At 49.2% G+C, this 27,110-nt stretch overlaps 1 protein-coding gene across 3 annotated transcripts; it reads right to left on the bottom strand.

Moving 5' to 3' along the window:
• Window positions 1-435: 435 nt before the first annotated feature.
• On the bottom strand, window positions 436-26,147 carry ODAD4 (outer dynein arm docking complex subunit 4). 3 transcript variants are annotated; one of them, XM_067022097.1, is made up of 13 exons: window positions 25,940-26,147; window positions 23,943-24,074; window positions 23,538-23,688; window positions 22,830-22,891; window positions 22,179-22,344; window positions 20,635-20,859; window positions 20,243-20,450; window positions 16,228-16,314; window positions 8,680-8,876; window positions 5,328-5,428; window positions 3,593-3,680; window positions 1,863-2,103; window positions 438-1,159 (listed from the first exon to the last, which is right to left on the bottom strand). In XM_067022097.1, exons 1-13 carry the CDS (start codon window positions 26,051-26,053, stop codon window positions 1,138-1,140), a joined length of 1,794 nt encoding a protein of 597 aa, XP_066878198.1. In that variant the 5' UTR covers window positions 26,054-26,147; the 3' UTR covers window positions 438-1,137. The 3 variants fall into 3 exon arrangements, with proteins under 3 accessions (XP_058904226.1, XP_066878198.1, XP_066878197.1); XM_059048243.2 differs by lacking the exon at window positions 1,863-2,103 and having other exon boundaries at window positions 436-1,159; XM_067022096.1 differs by lacking the exons at window positions 1,863-2,103; window positions 23,943-24,074 and having other exon boundaries at window positions 540-1,159; window positions 25,940-26,133.
• Between the last annotated feature and the right edge of the window lie 963 nt (window positions 26,148-27,110).

The raw sequence follows: 27,110 nt of genomic DNA, 5'->3' as shown, positions 1-27,110 counted from the left end.
GGCTGTCCCCTCCTTATTTCTTCCAGAAAGCCTCCCACAGTGCCCTGCACACAGTAGGTACTCAGCAAGACAAACCAATGGCCAGCAGCTGGGCAGACATACCTCTACTCCCAGGTCTTTCTCTTTCCTCCCCCCTTTAAGCTTTTTGAGTTTCTTGGAGCCCATCCTTTTCTTCACTCTCCTGAAACCCTTTCTTCTTAGCACCTTTCTCATTTCTTCCACGAGGTCCTTGCACAGGGCCTGGGGAGGAGGACCGCATTTCACACCTTGGTCACATTCTGGGTCAGGCCTTGTTTGGGGGTCTCTGTGTTTCTCACCTAATCAGAACATCAGAGTTCTGCTTGGAAAGTGGCACCCCATGCCCACTCATTCATTCTCTAAGGCTCTTCTGAGAATGGGTGGGGGTAAGGAGGCAAAATGACAGACTCAGGGTTTGTAAGAGTGAAAGATGCACATTTAAAGAGAAAACAGTAATAGATAGAGACAGAGGTGACCTGTGGGACCCAGTCCACATGTTTTCCTATTAGAGACAAATCTTCAGCTTGAAGGTCCAGTTTAATAATATCTCCATGGTCCCTGTGAACACCAGCCTCCTGATCCTAATTGCCTACTCGATGGCTTCATTCATCTTCCTTTTCATCTTTTTCCATTTTTTCAGAATTTTCTGTTATTTCTGGTTCTCTTATTTCTCCCGATTCTGTTTTCCCCAGTGCTTCTGACCCTCTTCTGCCGATTTCTGAAAGTGTCTTCTCTAGTCCTTCGGATTCCCTTGTCCTTGGTTCTTCTGAGAGGTTTTGGTCCAGTTCTGAAGGCCTCCTGTAAATTTCTCTTGTTTCCCCTCCGTTCACTTCTGTTAGTTTCCTGCCTGCTTCTCCAGATTGTCCCTTGGCAACATCTCCTGGACCTCCCTCCATCGCAGCTGGTCCTTTTCTCCTTGAGGGGCTGGCTTTTCCTACTTCTCCTCTCTGCTTATGTTCTTCCGGTCCACTAGCTGTGATCCCCAGGGCTTCCTTAGACAAGTCACCTTCGGTCTCTTTGTCACTCTCCATTTGCTCCAGCTCCCACTGCTTTATCACCTTCTCGGGTTCATCTCTCATTCTCCTCATCGTTTCCTTCTCCTTTTCCATCACTGTTATACTATCCAACGTAGTGGCATCTTCTGAAAAACAAAAGAAAGGAGGGAAGAAAGGTAGAAGTTTGTCCGTCTCCGGGCCTGGGGGAACCCCTGCCTGTGGGGGGCCTGTGCCTCTTAAGAGACAGCACCCCTTTCCAAAATGAGAAAAGGGATCATCATTTACTGAGCACCAGCTCTGTTCCTGGCATCATGTGAGCGGCACAGATTATACCGTTCGGTCATCAAAAAACTGCATAGTGTTACTGATTCGAGTTTGCAGTCAAGGGACCTGAGATTGATAAAGGGAAGATCACACGCGATGGTTACATTGCAAATAAATAACTGGCAGAGGCAGGATTTGAACCCAGGACAGTCTGCCCCCAGGCCACATTCTTTCTTTTTCCCTACCAGAGCTAGCACAGGTGCTGGGAAAGGACAGAGGCTTCTCCTCCAGCACCCCCGTTCTGCATTTCCCTTTGTCCCTGGGAAGCATATTCATCATTTGTTGGGAGGTTCGCCGTAAAAATGTGAGCAGATTGTGGTGGAAGTTCGGATGGAGAGCAATTTTACAACCCAAGGGATCTTTGCTCGTTGTTTTTATCAGCTACAGAGCAAAGTTACCAATCCCTTCCTGAGTCTCCTCCACATTCTCTTCCCGGAAGCCCTGGTTTCTAAGCCGCCTATAGGGGCTCTGGGTTCAGAGCAGGAAAATGACGCGGTTTGGCCAAGACATATGCAATGCTGCCACCTGCTGTCCGCGAAGGGAAGTGCGCAGCAGCTGCCGCCGGCCTCAGGGCCTTCCAGAGGAGTTTTCAGGATGCCTTTCCCAGCACTCCGTCGTCCAAGGGAGGAGGATGCTTGGAGCATCTGCCATTTCCCTGCTGTACCCTTCACATTATTGCTTCTGTGGCTTTTGAGAGCAGTTCCAAGGGTGTGTGGAGGCAGAGGCAGATCTTCTCTGAGGGGATCTGGCCACCACATGGCAGATGCTGGATAATAAAAGGCTGTCATCCGGCTGCTCAGGTGCCCAGAAACCCCATGCCCAAATTCCCGCTGCTGTACCTGGATCCGAGAGGGTTTCAGCCTCGGTGCCTGCAAGCGGTTCTGTCCCCCGAGGAGCCCCAGCCCCAGCTCCCCTTTACTGCGATTTGGCTGGAGGGAGGGCCCCTCAGAGGGGCGGACAGAAACTGCAGAAGCATGGGAAAAGCATGGGTTCCAGAGGTAGGCTGCTGGAGACTGGAAACCGCTGTGGGACTTTAACCCCTCTGCCTCCATGTCTTCATCCGTAAAATCAAGCATGGAATGCTTATTTCTTAGTGCTCTGGGAGGGATCAGATGAGTCAGTATGTATAAAGCTTAGGCGAGTGCCTGGCATGCAGGAAGCACTGGGTGGAGGTCAGCTTCTCTTATCATCCCTGACCCTCTGGGGCCCGTCCCTGGTCCCTGTCGACTCCTTGGGGCCTGGAGTCCCAGCCACTTCCGCTTCCCTCACTCCTTTCATGCGAACCAGTCAGACAGCCTAGAGCAAGCGGGGGGGGGGGGGGGGGGGGGGGGGATCAAAGGCCTCTCTACTCCCTGGAGCCCTAGGGAGAAAGAATGTGATAAGGCTAGACCGGCCAGCAGGAGCACAGCCCTGCCACCTATGCACCTCAGCTGGCCCTCGGGTCCCCTGCACCGACCCCTGCGCTGCCCACTGCTGGCCCTGAAGAGCAGCTGCCGGCAGCAGGGGAGAGTGTGGCTCTGAGTCAGACTGTTGTGTGACGTGGTCAGATCACTCAGGCTCCAGTGCCCCCAAAACATACCTACCTCCTAGGTGGTGAGGACCGAGTGAGCTCATTCCGTCTAATGCTTAACCCAGTGTCGGGCCAGCGGTAACAGCCCCCGCAGTGTAAGCTACTGTCATTCCACCTCTGTCTTTGCTCCTGCTGTTTCCCACCGGAAATGCCCTCAACCTTCCATCTCATATCTGGAAAATGCTTGGGCATCTTTTGGAGCCTGAAGCGGAAGATTCTTCCTCTTGGAAGCATTCCCTACCTCCCCACAAAACTGGGAGCGCCCCTGCCCCGGCTCTCACAGCAGGCTCCGGTGCAGGAGCCCTGGTCGCCAGCAACTCTCATTGCCTGGCTTTCCCACTGGTCTGTGGGCTCCTCCAGGGCAGGGACCGAGCTTCTGTCTCCTCCCAAATCTCACACCTTCCTGGCACGTGACAAGCGCTCAACAAATAGTTGATGAATTGATTAAAGAAATACGGGAGTACTGAAGAAATAGGGCAGACAGCACGGGTTCTGACCCCAGCCCGAGGCCTCCCTCTCCTGTCCCAGGAAAGGCTGGGGTTGGTGGCGGCACTGAAATCGGAATACTCGGTGAGCAGTGCCAAGTCCCCGACCGAAGGAGCGGCAGGAAAGCGTGGCGAAGACGGCCAGTAGGAAAGCAGAGGGAGGATTCTGAGGGTGCTGTCTTCGGGGCCCCAGAACTCACCTTTCTCCTTCTCATCTTTGAGTATCTCCCTGTAGTAGTTGGTTTTCTTCAGCTCTTCAATGATGCCCTTGTTGGCATCGTCCAGGGCCTGTGGGTGGCAGAGGAGCTGGTGAGCTCTCTTAACCCTGTGTGACCTGTCCTTTCCCCACCCAAGCCCCAGCGCCAGGAGGCAGGGCTGTGCAGAACCCCGCCGCCTCCCCCTTCCCCTGGCTCCTCTGCAGACTCCCGCCCTGAGGTTAGTGGATACCATGCACTTGGAACTCCCCACACTAAGTGGTATGAGAGAGAGCGCAGCTTGCAGGCAACTCAAACTCATTTCCCTCGGGCTCAGGCCTGTTCTGGGGGGGTTGCCCCTGTCTACTGAGTCCCACCTTTTTACCTAAAGCTTCTCTTGGCTTCAGTCAATGTAAAAGAGACAAGGCAAGCCCTTCAGCCCTCAGCCAGGCAGCAAGCCACGGAAGGGACTCAGCCACACACCGTGGTGGGGGGCTGGCCTGCCTTCCGAGGGGCTTCCACGGTGTCTGCAGGACCCCCGGGGACCTGGAGCTCAGCCTGTGTGCATCTTGAGGGCAACTCTGCGCTCTTCGTCGCAGCCCTCCCCCTGACTCGTCCGGAGCGGAACACCGCTAGACACGCAGGAAACGTCTGCCGGGCCTGGACTCTCCTGTGCAGCGTTGGTCTGCCCCCCTCATAGGCTTTCCTGCCTGGAGATGCCATTCCAGGGGGTGAAAGGTCAGGGGCCTGGTCCCATGAGGAGCCACTTAGGGCCATGGGTCCATTTGGCTTGACAGGCGCTTCTCTTTGCCTCCTACTTTCAAAACCTGCCCAGCCTCCAAGGGGACCTCAAACCCTCCTTGAGGGGACAGGCCCAGCCCTGCCTACCCACTGAGGCTCTCACGCTGAATCCCCTAGTCCCTGTCGCACGGGTCAGGAATGAGGGGGTTGTGTTTTAAGTTTCCTGTAGACACCCTACTTCCTGAGGGCCGGGACCACGGTCGTCACCTTTGGTGCAGTGATGGGAAGACTTTAGATCTGCACCGTGTGGTACCCAGAGGCCTCACGTGGCTATTGAGCGCTTGAAACATGGCTGTTAGACTGAGGAACTGAACTGTAACTTTTACTTACTTTTAATTCCTTTTACTCTAATTGGCTGCACGTGGCTAGCGGCTGCTTGACCAAGCAGCACAAGTGAGTGAGGCAATCACACTGATTTCTTATTGACTCCTGGGGGCGGGTGGGGGGATGGGGGGGCTGGTACTTTTCAAACTGCAAGTCCTAAAGGCCGCTTAGGAGGGCTCAGCCAGCATTAAAGAAAAGGAATGAAAAGAAAATAGAACAGAGTAGGAGATATCAGTGTACATAGTAAAGGTAAATATGTTTTGTAAAACTTTCTATTTTTTGTCTGTTTTTCCAAATAAAAATATGTGTATTGAGGTGAATTCCCTGGCAGTCCAGTGGCTGGGACTCCGAGCTTTCACTGCCGAGTGTGCGGGTTCGACCCCTGGTCCGGGAACTAAGATCCTGCAAGCTGCGCTGCAAGGCGCGGCCCCAAATAAAAAGTTCACAATATGGGTATTGGTTGGGTTGCTATATAAACTGATGGCAGTAACAAACAGTGGAAAGCCACTGCCCTACCCAGAATGTGCCCTGTGGTTGGGGGGTGATAAATATCTGGGGCTGAGGGCCCCGGGGCCCCGCCCAGCCCCAGAGCCGGCCCAGCGGGGGAGAGACTCACGCTGATGATGGCCTGCTGTGCCTGGTTGTTATGGACGAGCTTCGCTTTCTCCAGGGCCTTCTCAAAGTTGTTCACTGCCGACTCGAAGTCTCTCAGCTTCACTGGAGAGCATGAGGGAGACAGGTAGATTGTGACATTGTGTGCTGCACAATGCAGCTGCCCTGCAGGTGCCATCGGGCCCTCGGGAGCAGCCCCAGGCGGGCAGCATCTGGGCCTCCCAGCACCACCCTTTCCAGACATTCCTGGGTCCTCACCCCTAAGGACCAGAACCTGAGAAGCTGAGCCTTGGATTTCAGGTGCAAAGAGTCAGTGAGGGAAGGGGTCTGTGCCCACATCATACATCTCCAGGGGGACCACTCCATCTTGCCCCATCTTTAGATTGTTCCAGAAAAGGAGTTTTTTTTTTTTTTTTTTTTTAATGTTCACTCAAATTTGTTAAGAACACTGTGGAGACCAAACACATCTGGATGGGCTGGCTGTGACTTGTGGGCCAGTGGCTGGGACATCAATGCCCACGCTGGTACAATCTGAACCCAGAGAGGAGGCAGCTCCCCCGAGCTCACTCACCAGACAGGTTAGTGCTGGGCCAGGGATGATGGTCTATGGACTGATTGACTGCCCTTGAAAAGAGGTTAATTTCAGGAAGGAAGGAGAAAAGTGCTAACCCGCCAGGGTCTGGGAACACCACACTCCACTTTCTTTACACACCACTGCTTCCTCTTATAACTGAGTACCCCAGGATCCACCCCCCCCACCCCCGCCATGAACTGCTTTGGGATCCCCAGGGAAAGAAGGGCCTTGTGTCCATAAGTCAAAGTGCAGAAGGCATTATATCTGAAAAGCAATTCTAATATAGTTCTGAAAATCTGTGGAGTCACAGTGAATGAGGTCAATACATATTTCTTTTTCAAATACACATTTGAAAAGAAGGAAAGTCACTGTAATCCCTCAGAGACCACCCTGAATAAATGTCAATGTCATTCAGACACCACAGGTCGGAATAGGAGTCATAACACTTAACGGGAGTGAAGCAGTAAAGGCCATTCCTTTTAACCGAATCTATAACCTGAAGTTATCTTCATTCTGGGAGCCCTTTTCCTCTTCTTTTCCCCCCTCTATGTATCCACAAATCCACACTTTTATATCTACATTTTTCGTTGAGCCATAAATCGACTTTTCTAAGGATTGTGATTGTTTCTCATCTGTGTTAGAAACACTTATGGGAAGCTGACGAGAGGGAAGGAAGGAAGAAACGCCTATTTCTGGAGTGCTCGCTATATGCTAGTTCTTGTTCTAAGTGCTTACACGCTTAGGTATTACCTTATTTCTTCACACTAACCCTCTAGGTATATACTATTGATATAATTATCCCTATTTACAGAGGACGAAACTGAGGCACAGAGTGGCACTTGCCAGGAGGGCCCAGGGCCCAATATCTGCCCGCTTGGCTGTGTTGCCTCTACAACCCAGTGGCTCTCGGGCTGCTACACTTGATTGGATTTTTCCACCCTAGAGTGGGGAAACTGAGCCGGGCAGGGAGTGGCCTGTTTCTCCAAAGGCCCTCAGGGCCTAATAAGACCTCCAGTGGTTAGGACTGGGCGCTTTCACAACTGGGGTCTGGGTTCAATCCCTTGTTGCAGAACTTGGATTGCACAAGCCCTGCTGCACAGCCAAAGGAAGAAAAGTCCTCACGGGAACAGGAAAGAGTTCTAGGAAAAGCCACAGTAATCATGTCTTCCCCAGTTTACAGTTTTCGAGTGGTTTTCTCTATGTTTTTAGGACAGAATCTACAACATGTAACGAGGCCCATGAGGCCCTGTGGATCTGGCCCCTAACCAGCCTCCTCCCTCCAGACTTTCCTGGCCCCCAGGAGCTTGACACTGGTCTCCTTCAGTTTCTTAAATCAGCCAAACTCCTGCCCACCTTCCTAAATGCGGTCCCTTTGGCTGAAAAGTTCTGTCTTCAGACCTTGGAACAGCTGGTGCCTTTGCATTCTTAAGGTTTCTGCTTAAAAGTTACTCCTCAGCCATGGGGGCAGGAAATAGTGACCAGTTTTGCTCCCTCCTGTATGCCCAGCTTTGGTGCCTAGAAGGTGCCAGGTAAGCATCTGTGATGTGAATAAGTGAATGTGGGATAAGGCCCCTGATCAGAGCACCTATCACGCTTCCTTCTTCTCTGGGGTCAGCTGCGTGTCCGGATCGGGGCAGCTCAGCACAGTGATGGGAGCCCGAGCTCCACTGCTTACTTATTACTGTTTTTTTAAGTTCATATTATGAAATATTTCAAATATACAGAAAAGTCAAAGGAATAGTATCATGAAGCCCCCTTACTCATCACCCAGCTTCACATATCGTATGATGTCACTTATATGTGGAAGCTTAAAAAGTGATACACATAAACTTATTTACAAAACAGAAACTAACTCACAGACTTAGAAAACAAACTTACCAAAGGGGAAAGGTTGGGGGGAGAGATAAATTAGGGCAAATTAGGAGGTTGGGATTAACATATACACACTACTACATATAAAATAGAGAAGCAACAAGGATCTACAGCTCAGCACAGGAGACTCTACTCAGTGCTCCGTAATAACCTATATGGGAAAAGAACCTGAAAAAAGACTAGACCTATGTATATGTGTAACTAAATCACTTTGCTGTATACCTGAAACGGACGCAACACTGTAAATCAACCATACTCCAATATAAAATTTAAAAATTAAAAAAAATACCAAAATATCACCAATCTTGTTTTCATCTGTTCCTCCTCACCCCCGCCCCTTGCTGTTTTTTTAACAACTTTATTGAGATGTAATTCACTTAGTATAAAATGCACCCGCGTTTGTAAGTATACAGTTCAACGATTTGGGGTAAATTTATAGGCTTGTGCAATGATCAGCACAACCCAGTTTTAAAACTTTTCCATCGCCCTAAAAAGTTCCCTCACGTGACCTGGGGCAATCTGCTGAACCACTCGGAGTCTCCGTTTCCCCAACTATATGTAAGAGGAGGACAATAATGCCTCCATCACTGGCTTGCACAGTGATTAAGTACAAGAAGGCACATGTAAAGGCTACCGAGGCAAGAGGAGTGGCGCTGTTTTGATGACAATATGGCACTGTGCTGGTCTGCAGATGAGTTCCTCAAGGGCAGGGCAGCTCTCAGGGGCCCCCAAGCCCTAACTGAGCTTAGCTTAAAGTAGGCACTACATACGCTGGTCAAAATGCAGGGGTTTATCCCCACTCTCAGAATCGGAACTCTCAGCGCAGGGATACGCTGGGATGGTAAGTTCAGGCCACAGGATTCCCGGCCCTGACATGAGAAAGGTCGGGTGGTCCTCATGGGGCCCATACCTTGTGCCTGTGCCACCAGAACACTGGCGTTCAGCTGCCACTCGATGTCCCCTTCTTCCTCGGCGCACTGCCGGGACTTCTCACCGTAATTCTGGGCCTGCCAGGCCTGGTCCAGCTCCAAGTAGCAGCGGCCAATCTCGTGGAACAGCCAGGTCTTCTCCAGGGTGGTTTTGGCCAGAGGGATCTTCTCCTCCCATCTGGGGACACAAGAACCAGGGTCAGCTCCTTCCGCTTAGGCTCTGCACTCGGCCGTAGGAGGCCGGGCTTCCTACTGGTGGCAGAAGAATAATTGTTCTCCAACTACCAGTCCTTTTAGAAACAGGGGTGGAGCTAACAAGCATTAACATATTTTTAAACTATCAAAGCTATTTTGGTACATCTATCGGACTGGCTTTGATGATACAAGAGTTGAAAATAATGTTTGTAAAACAGCATTTGAAATAACGTAATAACATTTAAGAATATTATTAAGTACACGTAAGAGAAAATCAACACAGAAAAAAGACTGGAATAGGGCTTCCCTGGTGGCGCAGGGGTTGAGAGTCTGCCTGCCGATGCAGGGGTCACGAGTTTGTGCCCTGGTCCGGGAAGATCCCACATGCCGCGGAGCGGCTGGGCCCGTGAGCCATGGCCACTGGGCCTGCGCGTCCGGAGCCTGTGCTCCGCAACGGGAGAGGCCACAGCAGTGAGAGGCCCGTGCACCGCAAAAAAAAATAAATAAATAAAATAAAAATAAAAAAATAAAAATAAAAAAAAAAAAGACTGGAATGAAAAAACAAAATATCAATAAAAGTAAGAGCAGGATTAGAATTAGTACTTGTCTTTGGGTGGTGGGACTGAAGACTTTTTCTTTTACTTTTCTATATTTTCCAAATTAATATTTTAACATTAAGCACATTTACTAAAAAATGTTTTATTATGAAAAGATACAGGGATTGGTTCAAGATGGCGGAGTAGAAGGACGTGCTCTCACTCCCTCTTGCAAGAACACTGGAATCACAGCTAATTGCTAAACAGTCATCGACAGGAAGACAACTGGAACTCACCAAAAAAGATACCCCACATCCAAAGACAAAGGAGAAGCCACAATGAGATGGTAGAGGGGCGCAATCACAATAAAATCAAACCCCATAACTGCTGAGTGGGTGACTCACAAAATGGAGAACACTTATACCACAGAAGTCCACCCACTGGAGTGAAGGTTCTGAGCCCCATGTCAGGCTTCCGAACCTGGGGGTCCGGCAACGGGATGAGGAATTCCTAGAGAATCAGACTTTGAAGGCTAGTGGGATTTGATTACAGGACTTTGACAGGACTGGGAGAAATAGAGACTCCACTCCTGGAGGGCACACACAAAGTAGTGTGCACATTGGGACCCAGGGGAAGGAGCAGTGACCCCATAGGAGACTGAAGCAGACCTACCTGCTAGTGTTGGAGGGTCTCCTGCAGAGGCAGGGAGTGGCTCTGTCTCACCGTGAGGACAAGGATACTGGCAGCAGAAGTTCTGGGAAGTACTCCTTGGCATGAGCCCTCCCAGAGTCTGCCATTAGCCCCACCATAAAGCCGGGTAGACTCCAGTGTTGGGTTGCCTCAGGACAAAAAACCAGCAGGGAGGGGACCCAGTCCCACCCATCAGCAGACAAGGGGATTAAAGTTTTACTGAGCTCTGCCCACCAGAGCAACAGCCAGATCTACCCACCACCAGTCCCTCCCATCAGGAAACTTGCACAAGCCTCTTAGATAGCCTCATCCACCAGAGGGCAGACAGCAGAAGCAAGAAGAACTACAATCCTGCAACCTGTGGAACAAAAACCACACTGACAGAAAGATAGACAAGATGAAAAGGCAGAGGGCTATGTACCAGATGAAGGAACAAGATATAACCCCAGAAAAACAATTAAATGAAGTGGAGATAGGCAACCTTCCAGAAAAAGAATTCAGAATAATGATAGTGAAGATGATCCAGGACCTCGGAAAAAGAATGGAGGCAAAGATCGAGTAGATGCAAGAAATGTTTAACAAAGATCTAGAAGAATTAAAGAACAAACAGAGATGAACAATACAATAACTGAAATGAAAAATACACTAGAAGGAATCAATAGCAGAATAACTGAGGCAGAAGAACAGATAAGTGACCTGGAAGACAGAATGGTGGAATTCACTGCTGTGGAACAGAATAAAGAAAAAAGAATGAAAAGAAATAAAGACAGCCCAAGAGACCTCTGGGACTACATTAAATGCAACAACATTTGTATTATAGGGGTCCCAGAAGGAGAAGAGAGACAGAAAGGACCTAAGAAAATACTTGAAGAGATTATAGCCAAAAACTTCCCTAACATGGGAAAGGAAATAGCCACCCAAGTCCAGGAAGCACAGAGAGTCCCACACAGGATAAACCCAAGGAGAAACATGCTGAGACACATAGTAATCAAACTGGCGAAAATTAAAGACAGAAAAATTATTGAAAGCAGCAAGGGAAAAATGACAACATACAAGGGAACTCCCATAAGGTTAACAGCTGATTTCTCAGCAGAAACTCTACAAAGCCAGAAGAGAGTGGCATGATATACTTAAAGTGATGAAAGGGAAGAACCTACAACCAAGATTACTCTACCCGGCAAGGATCTCATTCAGATTCGATGGAGAAATCAAAAGTTTTACAGACAAGCTAAAGCTAAGAGAATTCAGCACCACCGAACCAGCTCTACAACAAATGGTAAAGGAACTTCTCTGAGTGGGAAACACAAGAGAAGAAAAGGACCAACAAAAACAAACCCAAAACAATTAAGAAAATGGTAATAGGAACATACATATTGATAATTACCTTAAACGTGAATGGATTAAATGCTCCAACCAAAAGACAAAGGCTTGCTGAATGGATACAAAAACAAGACCCATATATATGCTGTCTACGAGAGACCCACTTCAGACCTAGGGACACATACAGACTGAAAGTGAGGGGATGGAAAAAGATATTCCATGCAAATGGAAATCAAAAGAAAACTGGAGTAGTTTTGTAGTATTGTATCATTTCAGATACAATAGACTTTAAAATAAAGAATGTTACAAGAGGCAAGGAAGGACACTAATGATCAAGGGATCAATCCAAGAAGAAGATATAACGATTATAAATACATATGCACCCAACATAGGAGCACCTCAGTACATAAGGCAACTGCTAACAGCTGTAAAAGAGGAAATGGACAGTAACACAATAATAGTGGGGGACTTTAACACCTCACTTACACCAATGGACAGATCATCCAAACAGAAAAGTAATAAGGAAACACAAGCATTAAATGACACAATAGACCAGATAGATTTAATTGACATTTATAGGAAATGCCATCCCAAAACAGCAGATTACACTTTCTTCTCAAGTGCGCACGGAACATTCTCCAAGATAGATCACATCCTGGGTCACAAATCAAGCCTCAGTAAATTTAAGAAAGTTGAAATCATATCAAGCATCTTTTCTGACCACAATGCTATGAGATTACAAATCAATTACAGGGAAAAAAACGTAAAAAACACAAACACATGGAGGCTAAACAATACGTTACTAAATAACCAAGAGATCACTGAAGAAATCAAAGAGGAAATCAAAAAATACCTAGAGACAAATGACAATGAAAACTCGATGATCCAAAACCTATGGGATGTGGCAAAAGCAGTTCTAAGAGGGAAGTTTATAGCTATACAAGCCTAACTCAAGAAAGAAGAAATATCTCAAATAATCTAACCTTACACCTAAAAGGAACTAGAGAAAGAAGAACAAACAAAACCCAAAGTTAGCAGAAGGAAAGAAATCATAAAGATCGGAGCAGAAATAAATGAAATAGAAACAAAGAAAACAATAGCAAAGATCAATAAAACTAAAAGCTGGTTCTTTGAGAAGATAAGCAAAATTGATAAACCATTAGCTAGACTCATCAAGAAAAAAGAGAGAGGACTCAAATCAATAAAATTAGAAATGAAAAAGGAGAAGTTATAACTGACACCACAGAAATACAAAGCATCCTAAGAGACTACTATAAGCAACTCTATGCCAATAAAATGGACAACCTGGAAGAAATGGACAAATTCATATAAAGGTATAACCTTCCAAGACTGAACCAGGAAGAAATAGAAAATATGAACAGACCAATCACAAGTAATGAAATTGAAACTGTGATTAAAAATCTTCCAACAAACAAAAGTCCAGGATCAGACGGCTTCATAGGTGAATTCTATCAAACATTTAGAGAAGAGCTAAACCCGCCCTTCTCAAACTCTTCCAAAAAATTGCAGAGGAAGGAACACTCCCAAACTCATTCTATGAGGCCACCATCACCCTGATACCAAAACCAGACAGAGATACTACAAAAAAAGAAAATTACAGACCAATATCACTGATGAATATAGATGCAAAAATCCTCAACAAAATACTAGCAAACAGAATCCAACAGCACATTAAAGGGATCATACACCATGATTTATCCCAGGGATGCAAGGATTCTTCAATATATGCAAATCAATCAATGTGATACACCATATTAACAAATTGAAGAATAAAAACCATATGATCATCTCAATAGATGCAGAAAAAGCTTTTGACAAAATGCAACACCCATTTATGATAAAAAGTCTCCAGAGAGTGGGCATAGAGGGAACCTACCTCAACATAATAAAGGCCATATACAACAAACCCACAGCAAACATCATTCTCAACGGTGAAAAACTGAAAGCATTTCCTCTAAGATCAGGAACAAGACAAGGATGTCCGCTCTCACCACTGTTATTCAACATAGTTTTGGAAGTCCTAGCCACGGCAATCAGAGAAGAAAAAGAAATAAAAGGAATACAAATTCGAAAAGAAGAAGTAAAACTGTCACTGTTTGCAGATGACATGATACTACTATACATAGAGAATCCTAAAGATGCCACCAGAAAACTACTAGAGCTAATCAATGAGTCTGGTAAAGCTGCAGGATACAAAATTAATGCATTAATTAATTAATGGATTTAATTTTCAATAATTAATTAATGAAATCTCTTGCATTCCTATAAACTAATGATGAAAAATCTGAAAGAGAAATTCAGGAGACACTCCCATTTACCATTACAACAAAAGGAATAAAATATCTAGGAATAAACCTACCTAGGGAGACAAAAGACCTGTATGCAGAAAACTATAAGGCACTGATGAAAGAAATTAAAGATGATACCAACAGATGGAGAGATATACCATGTTCTTGGATTGGAAGAATCAATACTGTGAAAATGACTATACTACCCAAAGCAATCTACAGATTCAATGCAATCCCTATCAAATTACCAATGGCATGTTTTACATAACTAGAACAAAAAATCTTAAAATTTGTATGGAGACACAAAAGACCCCGAATAGCCAAAGCAGTCTTGAGGGAAAAAAAACGGAGCTGGAGGAATCAGACTCCCTGACTTCAGACTATACTACAAAGCTACAGTAATCAAGACAATACGGTACTGGCACAAAAACAAATATAGATCAATGGAACAAGATAGAAAGCCCAGAGATTAAACCCACGCACCTATGGTCAACTAATCTATGACAAAGGAGGCAAGGATATACAATGGAGAAAAGAGTCTCTTCAATAAGTGGTGATGGGAAAACTGGACAGCTACATGTAAAAGAATGAAATTATTCTGAACACTCCCTAACACCATACACAAAAATAAACTCAAAATGGATTAGAGACCTAAATGTAAGATCAGACGCTATAAAACTCTTAGAGGAAAACACAGGAAGAACACCCTTTGACATAAATCACAGCAAGATCCTTTTTGATCCACCTGCTGGAGTGATGGAAATAAAAACAAAAATAAACAAATGGGACCTAATGAAACTTAAAAGCTTTTGCATAGCAAAGGAAACCATAAACAAGACCAAAAGACAACCCTCGAAATGGGAGAAAATATTTGCAAACGAATCAACGGACAAAGGATTAATCTCTAAATATTTAAACAGCTCATGCAGCTCAATATTAAAAAAAACAACCCAATCCAAAAATGGGCAGAAGACCTAAATAGACATTTCTCCAAAGAAGACATACAGGTGGTCAAGAAGCACATGAAAAGCTGCTCAACATCACTAATTATTAGAGAAATGCAAATCAAAACTACAATGAGGTATCACCTCACACCAGTTAGAATGGGCATCATCAGAAAATTTACAAACAACAAATGCTGGAGAGGGTGTGGAGAAAAGGGAACCCTCTTGCACTGCTGGTGGGAATATAAGTTGATATAGCCACTATGAAGAACAGTGTGGAGGTTCCTTAAAAAACTAAAAATAGAACTACCATATGACCCAGCAATCCCACTACTGGGCATATACCCAGAGAAAACCATAATTCAAAAAGACATATGCACCCCAATGTTCATTGCTCACTCTTTACAATAGCCAGGTCATGGAAGCAACCTAAATGCCCATGGACAGACGAATGGATAAAGAAGATGTGGTACATATATACAATGGAATATTACTCAGCCATAAAAAGGAATGAAATTGGGTCATTTGTAGAGATGTGAGTGGATCTAGAGACTGTCATACAGAGTGAAGTAAGTCAGAACGAGAAAAACAAATATCGTATATTAACACATATATGTGGAACCTAGAAAAATGGTACAGATGAACTAGTTTGCAGGGGAGAAATTGAGACACAGATGTAGAGAACAAACGTATGGACACCAAGGGGAGAAAGCGGCGGGGGTGGGAGGGTGATGAATTGGGAGATTGGGATTGACATGTACTAAATTTTTATTTTAAAAGAAATATATATATTTTAATGTAAAAAAAAAAATACAAGTGGGTAGGTGAACACTCACAGGCCTCTCTCTTTTGCCACCTAGACACCAGGGGCCATTCGGGAAACCATATGACGTGGAACAGAAGGCTCTGGTGATCAAGTCTATTCCAGTCAAGCAACGAAGGCCTGAAGGACAATTTCCCCCTGTGCGGTCAAGCCCACCCCCGAGTCTCCCTGGGGCTGAGTCACCCCACTGGAGCAGGTCACCAGCCCCAGGGCTGGACATCAAAAGTAAAGCAGTTAAGCCCTCTGGAGAACTCCGACTCCATTCCCAGTGACCCCATGTGACTGCACGGAGTGACAGAATAACCTCTGAAGAGCTCCCAGAAGTCAATGGTCCACCTGGTCCTGAACTTGCCCAAAGTAAGGGTCACCTGGAGTACTTGTTAAAGTCAGATTCCTGAGCTCTAACCCAGACCTGTAGAATGAGAATTTCCAGGGGAGAGGCCCAGTAATTCATACGCCTAACAAGTGTCCTCGGTGACTCTTGTCACTGGAAAATTTGGAGAAAATGCTGATTCTATTCTAGTAATTAATTTAACTGATGAGCCACAGAGTTTACAAAGTGGCTTGCCCCTGATCGCTTAGCACAGCCAGGAGCCAAACTCGGGTCTTCTGACGCCTCTTTGCCTGACATCCTGCCCCAGTCTGGGAGTCCAGTGCGAGGGTGGGATGTCCTGGCCCCAGAGTAGGGAGGGGACAGTCCCGGGTCACTCACGTGTCAATGGCTTGCTGGAATTTCCCGACTCTGGCAAAAACCCTGCCAATGTTGTCCAGGGCCCTGGACTTGGCATCAGGAAGATCACTGTGGGGAAGAAGCAAGACAAGGCCATTCTAGGCACTATGGACACTGGAAAGGAGGCAAAGACGGGCCAGTTGGAGGGATGACGCCCAGGCTGGCAAGGCTGCGGTACCCAGGCCCTCTTGAGCCCTGGGGCCTGGAATGGACATTATCGGGACTTTTCCGGAGGGCAAACAGGCAACAGCTTGCAAAGATATCCCTTTGGTCCAGCAACTCCCCTTCTAGGAATTCACCTCCGGAATATAATGTGACAAGGACACTCAATGGAGTGTTGTTTGTAGTAATAAACAGTGGAAACAATCTGAATGCAATCAGTGTAATTTTTTGTGTACCAAAAAAGTCCCTGATCTATTAAGTTAAAAAGTCAGATTATGGGGCTTCCCTGGTGGCGCAGCGGTTGAGAATCCGCCTGCCGATGCAGGGGACACGGGTTCGTGCCCTGGTCCGGGAAGATCCCACATGGCGCGGAGTGGCTGGGCCCGTGAGCCATGGCCGCTGAGCCTGCGCGTCCGGAGCCTGTGCCCCACAACAGGAGAGGCCACAACAGTGAGAGGCCCGCGTACCACACACATAAAAAAAAAAGCATAAGGCTGGGGACTGGTGTGGAAACAAAGCCCTCGTCGGCCCTCACTACTTCCAGCTAGGTCCTCCCTCCTCAGCGAGGCCTCCCGCCCTTCCACTCCCCACAGGTCCTGGCCCCCCTGCCCAGCTCACGAGCCACTGTTCCCCCAGCCCTCCACCCCTGCCATGTCCCATCTTTTCCTTCCCTCCTCTCTGAGGCCCCCTCAGCTCCTCTCTCTTCGGCTTCTCGGCCATGTTTGCTGCTCTGATGTCAGCCTCCCCTTCCAGAGTGGGTGCTCTTTTCCGGTGTGAATAGACAAGTTGAAATATGTTAATCTGTTCATAACAACAATGTGTACTGTTATCTTTGACAGTAATGGGACTGAGAAAGCCAGCCATCAAGTCATTCACAGAGTGATCAGAGAAAGGAATTGAGGGCTGGGGGGGTCACTGAAGAAGCTGCTCAGACAAGTCGGGATTTGAGCTGCGCCTGGAAGGATGGTGGGCTTTGGAGGTGGGGGCAGGGCTGATTCCACTGAGGATACCCGTGGGGCACACAGGTAAGACTCATGGGTGAGACTGGAGGCCCGGGGACTTCCCTGGTGGTCCAGCGGGTAAGACTCCAGCGCTCCCAGTGCAGGGGACCTGGGTTTGATCCCTGGTCGGGGAACTAGATCCCGCATGCATGCCGCAACTGAAAAGATCTCACATGCCGCAACTAAGACCTGGCGCAGCCAAGGGAAAAAAAAAAAAAAAAGACTGCAGGCCCGTTTGTGGATGTTGCAAAGGAACTAAGCTTGTTTAAGGAACACCTCTGTTTGCTTAATCAGCCACTTAGCGTACATGCATCACATGCCCATTACGTGGCAGATACTGGGAAGAGAAAGGGAGTAGAAAAGTCCAAGGTCTACAGGGCAGGCGAGAAACATGGCGTGTGGAGAGGGAGGACGGAGGAGGGCTGCTAAGTCACTCTAGCGCGCATGGTGGGCTTTCCCCAAGAAAAATACCACTTCTTTACAATTTGAAGGATGGGGAGGAGGGAGCTGATGAAGAAAGGGCTGGCAAAAGAGAAGGCTGAACAGAAGCAGAGCCGAGAGGTGTTGGCCAGGGCTCAGGATGCCCAAGGGCCCGGAGAGAGCCTGGTCAACAGAGGTCAGGATAAGTCAGGTCAGGAAGGACGGTCTGAGCCAAGCAGAACCGGGCGCTGGAACTGTCTCCCGACCACTGGCTTTGTTTTGCACAGAAGGGCCAGCTGGGCGGCAGGAAAGCATGTCGGAGGAAACACGCAAGAAGTGAGGAAGGTCTGGACTGAGCTGTGGGAGGGAAAGAGAGAAGGGAGTGTTCTCTTGATGGCAGGAGGAGGTGTGGATGGGCCATGCGGGCTGGCGTGAGCGGTGAGGGGAGGGAGGTGTCTGGGAAGCCACCTTGGCGCCTTCCTGGGGACTGAGTGGCCACCAGTGTCATCTTCACGGATAGGGGGCCCTGAAGCAAGAGATTTGGCAGGAAGATGAGGGGTTACACTTTGGACATGTTCAATTTGGGGCTCCTGTGGGACATCCAAGTGGAAATGCCTTGGACTCTGTTGCATATGCAGGTCCGGAGCTCAGAAGGGAGGCAAGAGAGTTGGATCCAAAGTACTGTATATACTTATTTAATCCTCAAAATCCCCATGAGTTGGTATTATTATGCCTTCATTAGAGATGAGGAAACTGAGAGGGTCAGCAACTGAATCAAATCCACACTGCTTCTAAATGCCAAAGGCAGGAATCAAATTCAGGTCTGTCTCCAAAGCTGGTTGTTGTTTGTCTGTTTTCTACTCCTGGAATGGCCAACCTGCAAGATTCCTGCTCAGCACAGTGAGGGCAGGTGAGAAACGAGCTGGGAATGGACGGACGGACGGCTTGCAGGACTCGGATGAGCAAGGGGGAGAACACAGGTGGCAGGCGTGTTCAGGAGATCCGGTTTGACCCAGAAGGGTGGACTGACATTGGAGGGCTATTCAGAAGTGGGTTCAGAGAGGGCCCTGAGTGCCAAGTGAAGGCATTTGCTTTTAACCTGCAGGCAGTGAAGGCCCAAGGCCTGCGTGTCAGCAGTGGAAGGACAGTCGACAGGTGAAAATCAGCATGTCTCTGGAGGTGACGTGTGGGAGCAGCTCGAGGCAGGGAGAGGTGAGGGCTGACCTGGGAGGAAGTGGGAGGATGGGAGGGACCTCCCTGGCGGCCCAGTGGCTAAGATTCTGTGCTCCCAATGCAGGCGGCCCGGGTTCGATCCCTGGTCGGGGAACTAGATCCCACATGCCACAACTAAGAAGTCTGCGTGCCACAACAAGAGATCCCGCATGCTGCAACTGAGACCCAGTGCAGCCAAAATTAATAAATTAAATAAGTTTTAAAAAAGTTTAAAAAAATGGGAGGATGGGAGACTGAGAGAAGCTCAGAACTGTGGGGTGAGTAGAACTGGGCAAGAGAAGGTCACAAATGACTCCAGAGGTTAGAACCAGGGTGCCCAGAAAGCGATGGTGCCCCTGAGAGGGGACATCAAGTCTCGGCAAGAGTTGGTTCCCGAGAACCAACACAGCAGTCATCACGGATACGCAGTGCTGTTCTGAGATGTTCATGTAAACTTCTGCATGTCGCCCTCCCTTCTACCCTATCGGGTAAGGGCTACTGTTATGTCCATTTGACAGAGGAGACCCAGGCTGCAATAGGTTAGTTAAGTGCCTGCCTAAGGCCCCACAGCTGGGAGGTACAACTTCGAAGCCCAGGCTTAGTCAGTGCCGTGGTTTCCGAGGCCCTGCTTGATCCAACCCCTACCGGCTTGGTCCAGCCTCCTCTCGGCCTTAAGCTCCCTCCTGCCTACCTCTGGGCCCTCCCACAAGCCAAGTGTGTCCCCAACACCCACTCAAGTCCTCCTGGAATACACTTTCCGTAGCACCAGGTCCTGTACTTTTTCCTTATGACACTTATCACAGTTGCGATTTATTAGCTGTGTCACTTTTTGTTTTATCTCCACAGGGAAATGAGCCTTGTGTCTGGTCACTGTTGTGTTCGCAATGCTAGCAACATCTGGCATGTCTGGAGTTGATGAATGCTTGTGGAGATGACATAAAAGTAAAAATATCCCTAACAGCCAAACCACTGGGAGCTTTTTAGAGTTTGGGACCACTACCTTCCTTTTGTGGCAAAAAAAGGCTGACAGTCTAGGTGTGCCCTTGTCCTGGGTAGGTGGCTCCTCCCTCTGGGGAATCCACCTCGGGCACGCAGGGCAGAAAGTGGGAGCTCAGCCACCAGCAGCCCTGGCAAAAGGCCGAGACGTAGCCCCCGCCCCAGGCCTCGGCCGCTTGGCCTTCCAAGCCCTTGCAGGCACTCACTATTCCTTGGCGATCTCCAGGTCCTTCCTGTGGCTCTGCAGGGCTGCCACCATCTGCCCCAGCTCGATCTGGGCGTTCCCTATGTAGCTGTGCAAGTTTCCGACCAGTTCGTCCTTGTTGGGCACCTCCGCTTCGTTCCACTCCAGCACCTTCTTCAGCACTTTCTCAGCTTTCTGAAGGCTGCCTTCAGCACTGCCTCTGGTCAGCACTGGGAAGGGAGAGAGGGGATATGGAGCGGGGAGCAGCCCCCGCCCCCCACCCCCCGGGCTGACAGGGGAGCCCACTTCCCCCTCCAGATTCCATCCACAGGCCAGCGAAGCCAGGGGCTCCGGCTGCCATGCGGCTCTGTCCCCACCTGGCCACAGGCCCGCCCTTCTGAGAACACCACCCACACATGTCAATGTCCTCCAGGCTCTTGAGGATGTAGCGGGCCTTCTGCGAGGGCCGGCGTTTGCGGTCCCGCAGCCACTTCTCTTGCGTCAGTTTCCGGTCCCGCTCCCTGGCGTAGATGGGCTTCTGCTGCCTCCAAAAGTCACTGCGCATGTCCAGGTAGTTGATGCCCGTCATGATGAGGTCCTCCACGGTCAGGCCGCGCTTGATGGTGCCTCTGATCAGGTCTGTGGGCGAGGGTGTGGGGAGGCGTCTAAGTGGAGTCACCTCCTCTTGGCTAAGGGTCTCTCTGTGGGGACCTCTCCCTGGAATTGGGGGGCAGTAATGAAAGCAAGAGCACATGGGTGGGAGGGTGGGTCTAACCGGGTCCAGACGAGGACAGAGCCCCCCCTTTTCAGGCACTCCCATGGCACAGGGCTTCGGGCATAGGCCCTTACGGCAAGAGATGGGGAGCTAGCAGAAGTGGCAGCCAGTGGACAGCTTTCTGCGAAGCTCCCAGCCCTCGGGGCTCCCTTATTTCAAGCTGTTTCCTCAGAGAAGACAGAGTAGAAATGCATAACCTGGTCCAGGTTGCCAGTGACAAGCGAGTCCCCAGGTGTCAAGTGTGCCAGTGCAAGCTGGGACCTGGAGGGGTATGCCCGAGCTCTGCCCACCTGCCTAACCAGAGGTCAGAGCTGGGAGCAAAGCTGCAAGGCCACTTGGGTCATGTTCCGGTCACCTCTTCCTTCCATGGAAGCTCCTCTGCAGGGAGGGAAGCATCCAGGCCTGTTACAGAGGAGATGTGCCAGCAGTGAAGCTGCTCTTGAGACACAACCTGCCGGGAATCCTACACAGGACCTTGGGAAGTCAGTTCTGGAGAAAAGGCATTGGCTTCGAGGGTGATCCCTGCTCAGGCTCAATAGCTAATGGCAACACTCCCACCACCCATGTTTATATGAGACAGTCATATAATGAATGTCTAATGAGGAAGTAGGCTCCATCCTGTTTCCTCTCCCTGCCAGCATGGTGTGGTAGGAAGAGTGCTGCACTGGAGGTTAGGAGGCCTGGGCTCTGCTGTCAACTCCACCGCTAGCTTGCTCGTCACCTTGGACAAGTTACTCCCCATTCGGGGTCTCTCTGATAAAAGGAGGGATTAGAGCAGATGAGGTTTTAGGATATTATAGTTCCACGGTCCTAGGATTCCCCTTCTAGCACCTCCAAGCTGGATTCCTTTGCCCTCTGTACAGACTGAAGGCTCAGGGGATACCCCTTTGGGGACCGCAGTGGTAAATCTTTGGCATTCCCTCCCAGGGTACCATAGCACTTAAGAGCTCTGGTTCAGAAACTGGGCTTCTTGGATTCAAATCCGAGAGCCGTGTCACTGAGTTACTTAACCTCCCTACGCCTCAGTTTCCTCATCTGTAAAATGAGAATGGTAGCAAAACCTTTCCAGAGGAACGTGTTGGCAAATATCCTTTGAAAGGCTCTGCCTCTGGCTTATACGTTAAGCATCCACCCCAGATTTCCTTTGCCCCGAGTTCCCTGTTGCAAAAAAAGTGACTGAAACCTTCATCCAACAGGAGCTTCTCCAGATACTCCTTGTCCACATAGAGCTCGCCCAGGAGCTGTCGGATGATCTTCTCGCTCTTGAGCGAGCCCTTCCGCTTGGACTCTCTCTTGGGATGATGTACGAGCTGTCTCACGGGACGAGGCTTCTGCTGGGCTTGCATGCTCTGGGAATATGGAGCAATACCCAACAGAGCCTCAGAAAGGAGCCTGGAGCACCCAGCTAAGGTCCCCTGAGCCTGCGATCCCAGAGCTCTCCCTCCAGGACTTCCGTGGGCTGAGAACCATGGAGTGTGTCTGGTCCAGGAACAGCTACACTCCCAAAACCCCTCAGGAGCTGGGGCAGAATCTCATGACTGCCCGCACTGGCCAGGAGCTCATCACTCCCCCGCACGAGGGCCATTAAGACTTGTTTTTTTTTTTATTGGAGTATAATTGCTTTATAGTGCTGTGTTAGTTTCTGCAGTACAGTGAAGTGAATCAGCTCTATGTATACCTATATCCCCTCCCTCTTGGGCCTCCCTCCCAGCACTGCCCCCATCTCACCCCTCTAGGTCATCACAGAGCACCGAGCTGAACTTCCTGTGCTCCTTAGGCACGTGTGGCCTCTGCCTTCCAAAGGAGATGATGTCAGAGCAGCCAGGGCCCTTACCTCCGCCTGCCTGCTTAAGAAGGACAGGTCCCCTTTGTTCTCCAGCTTAACAGAAGAGGGACCTGCAAGGACAAAAGTTGGGGCTCAGGTCGGCCGGGCCCCCAGGCACAATCTATCACATATTTTATGTGGACATAGTTGCCTTTGGCAGGAGGATGGCAGAGGCTGGCTATTAAGCAAATGGGTCAACACTCTCCTAGGAGCCAGGCAGCCCCCACTAGCCTAAGGCCACAGCAGGCCCTGGGCACCGGGGGTGCTCTCCATTTCCACACTCTGCCGCCCACAGCGGCAAGCTCTCCACCCACCCTCACCCCCACTAAGCTGATGGGAAGAGCCAGCCCTTGGTGTGTATGAGGTAAGGGAGGAAGCCAGGGACCGGGGAAGGCTGGGCTCAGGACCTCATTCTACCCTATGACACCAGGCCAAAAAGAGGCCTACTTGTCTGTCTTGGGGTGAGTAAAATGGTGTTTCTCATCTGGCTTTGGAGAGAACCAGACACTGCAGTGCTCAGTGCAGTGGATCGGGGGCCGGTCTTCCCAGTGGATAGTTGCTAATCCTCAAGGAAATCATGAGCAGCCAAATCCAAGTTTGGGGCCCCCTGTACTCCTTCCGGTGGTGGCTGCTCACCCAGTGCACCTCAGGCCTTCCTCCAAACCTAAGGATTCCAAGAGCCTCCTGGATAAGGGCATAGGCCTCGTGGTCACTCACTTCCCACTGAGTTGTTGATGGCTTCCTGGGCTTTCTGAATTCCAACTCTGAATTCCCGATTGGGCCTCAGCTGGTAGCCTCGATGATAGAACACCAAGGCAAATTCAAAGTCTCCCATGGTGTACAGGGTCTCCGCCTTTTGTAAAATCCCCTGAAATGAGAGGACGTCAAATCAAGGAGAGCAGACAAGGCCTTCTAGGACTCAGGTGTGGTGGAACAGAAGGGTCCCTGGGTTGAGGATAAATGTTGGGATACAGGGGCAGAGAGCCAGGCAAGTAACCTATGAAGGGAAACGGTAATAAACTCCAGGCAGTCTGGCTGGTTCTTCAACCATTACCAATCAGAGGCTGCTGCAGGCGGTGGCAGTGATGAAGAAAGAGTGAGTTCTCCCACCCTTACGGTCACCTTGCAGAAAGTCGGGTCACCCTGGAGTGAAGCCTCAGCATCTGCCAGGGATTTCTCCAGCTCTCCCATCTTGAGGAAGCACTTGGAGCGGGCAACCAAGCAGTTCTTATCTCTGTTCTGAAGGTGAAGAGCCTGAGGAAGAAACCACTCAGATCAACAGGCACTAGGCAGGGCAAGGTAAGAAGCCAAAATGGACACAGCAGCCCAAACCCTCCTGCCAGAGTTTCAAGGGGACTCCACAGGCCAGCAAACAGGTCTTTGGATCTTTTCAGACTAAAAGCAGCACCACACTGATCTCTGCTCAGTCAACTAGGTTATCTGCATCTGGCTCATCTGGAACAAGGTAAAATCACAAGCTATTGTGGAATCCACTGGTTGAGATGTGAGAATATACGACCCTGTGGATAATCGGAATTTCTCCTAGTGTCTGGGATGCCTCCAGTCCACTCAGAATCATAGGGTGTTTGGTGCATAAAAATTCAACCATGAACTTGTAATGGCTGCACACCACATTCAAAATACTACTTGAAGGCTAAGCGTTCTGAAGGCTAACAAAATGGATTTTAGACAATCTGCAACTTGGTTATCCATTCCACGTGCCCTCTCTTTTTACCTAGCTTATTGAGAATGAATCACTATTTCAGGGGATTAAGATGAAAATGCCGGGAAAATGGAAACTGTAATTTTGGCCCTAAAGTGGCAGCAGAATGCTTCCTCTACTCCCCATGTCCTCTCTTCTCCTGTTTGAGATCATTACCATAGTCTGCAGTGTACTGTCCTTCCTGAGGCATCAGACTGTACCCGCCCCTGTCTAAGACCTTCATACTTTTCCAGGAAGAGGAAGTAGCTACTTCCTCTTCCTAGAAAAGGCCACTTCTCACCTAAAGCTATAGGCTCTCGGGATGTTCATTTCTCACTACCTGAGCTTCTCCAGGATGAAACAGGATCCAGAAAGAGGAGAATGTGCGGGTGCAGGGCCCCTGAACTTAATTGTTGGCCCATCTGATCAATTATTTTTGGTTTTAGGATGTGGTTGGTGATCCAAAGGGCCAAAAGCCTCTAGGTAGCAGTTGAGAAGCTTGACTTTAGGGGGAGCCTTAGGACTGGTTACAGGGCTATCCTACCACTCCATTTGTAACAAGCAGGCTATTTGTTATAAAAGAAACAGTCATATGTCATATGGGGGCTTCCCTGGCGGCGCAGTGGTTGGGAGTCCGCCTGCCGATGCAGGGGACACGGGTTCGTGCCCCGGTCCGGGAGGATCCCACGCGCCGCGGAGCGGCTGGGCCCGTGAGCCATGGCCGCTGAGCCTGCGCGTCAGGAGCCTGTCCTCTGCAACGGGAGAGGCCACAACAGTGAGAGGCCCGCATACCACACACACACAAAAAGAAACAGTCATAAAAACATCCAAAAGCTTATTTGGGAGACAGTACAGTAGAGTGTGGTGGTTAGCACCTCAGCACTGAAGTCTGAGTGCCTGAATTTGAACCCTTCCTCTGCCACTCGTTAGTTCAGTGATCTTGGGCATGTTACTCAACTTCTATATCAGTTTCCTCACCTACAAAATGGCGTAATTACAGCACCTCCCCCATAAGCTTGCCACTTAGCAGTATGCCTGGTATCCTAAAATAGCACTCAATCCCTTTAGGGTCGGGTGCAGCGATTTATACTACAGTAAAGTTTTACGATGTTAGTTATTCACTGACCACCTTCCAAAAGCAACCGTGTGCCAGAGACTTCACTTCTGCAAGCAGCCTCCCAGCCAATCGCGAAACATTTGAGTAAAAATGTAGGAGACGAGGTCACTGTTAACACAGAGGTTGGTTATTAACAACCAGGCAGAAAGCAGGTGGGAATTGGTAGAAAGCGGCCAAACAGGGGCTTATCTGTGACAGGTGTGCATCAGTCAGTAACAGTGGAATAACGGAAACAATAGGGTGGTTCAGGAATCATCAGGACCTCAGTTCGGTGGCTGATAGGTTCAGAGCGCGACTCACGTTGCTGAAGCTGTGGGCGGCTTTAGCGAACTCCCCGCACAGATAGAGCCGCTCGCCCTCCGCCATGTAAGAGGGGAAGGTGCTTCGCAGGCCTTCAGTTTCTGGGTCCGCCATGGTGACGCAATTCGGAGACGATGAAGCGGAGAAAGGGAGGAAAAGAAGCCTGAGAACGTCGGTCTAGCTTGTGGAAGCTCCGTCTCTCAGCAACAGGGAGACGTAGAGTTGCTTCCGGCCCCGCCCGTCGCGAGCAGGGCTGAGTCCCGGGCACAACCGCTGCCAGCGTGCGCATGCGTCCAGGCAGCCGCGCGTTGAGCGGGGCGAGACGAGCGCGTGGCCAGCGGCTGCAAGGCGCTTGCGAGGCGGGAACACTCTGTAGTGTTGGCTGTTGCACGCTACATCGGTTCTTCCTGGCGTTGCGTGGCGTTGAGAATTTACAGCCAGGAAAACAGGAAGAAGATTGGGGGCAGAATTGCAAATAGGGGTAAGGCATTCGTGGCAAGGATATGTGCACGTGTACCACTATCAGAGGGAGAGAGCCCTGGACTTTGGAGTCAGAGTGCTAGGTCTGTGTACATTCACTGCGTGATCCTGGGCCAGGCACCTAACGGCACTAACCTTCAATGTGACACATTTAGTGAGCACCTGGCAGGCTCTCACTCCCTCCATGCATTTCCTGATATCCTTCCCCATATCACCATTCCCCACCCACCAAAAAGGTGCACTAGGTTCTTCTACGTTCCAATAAACACCCTGCATTTACTACATATTTTTTTAAAATATTTAATTTTGGCTGCGGGGGGTGCTTTCTCTAGTTGCCGTGCGTGGGCTTCTCGTTTCTGTGGCTTGTTGTGGAGCAGGGGCTTCTGGTGCGCGGGCTACAGTAGTTGTGGCACAAGGGCTCAGTAGTTGTGTCTCACGAGCTTAGTTGCTCCACGGCACGTGGGATCCTCCCAGACCAGGGATTGAACCTGTGTGCCCTGCGTTGGCAGGAGGATTCCTAACCATTGCACTACCAGGGAAGTCTCTACACTCTAGAACGTCAACTTCCAACGCCAACGAGATTGTGAGGGTCTTAGCCTTGTATTCATAGGGGGAGCTAAAAACAACAACAAAAATCATTGTTAAGGTTTAAATAGCAAAAAGATACCCTTAACTATACACAACTACACAC

The sequence above is a fragment of the Kogia breviceps genome, chromosome 19 (genome assembly GCF_026419965.1).
Source record: "Kogia breviceps isolate mKogBre1 chromosome 19, mKogBre1 haplotype 1, whole genome shotgun sequence".
In the NCBI taxonomy this organism is placed as follows: domain Eukaryota; kingdom Metazoa; phylum Chordata; class Mammalia; order Artiodactyla; family Physeteridae; genus Kogia; species Kogia breviceps.
The sequence above is the reverse complement of the archived record's forward strand: the minus strand, read 5'-3'. Positions and strand labels throughout refer to the sequence as shown.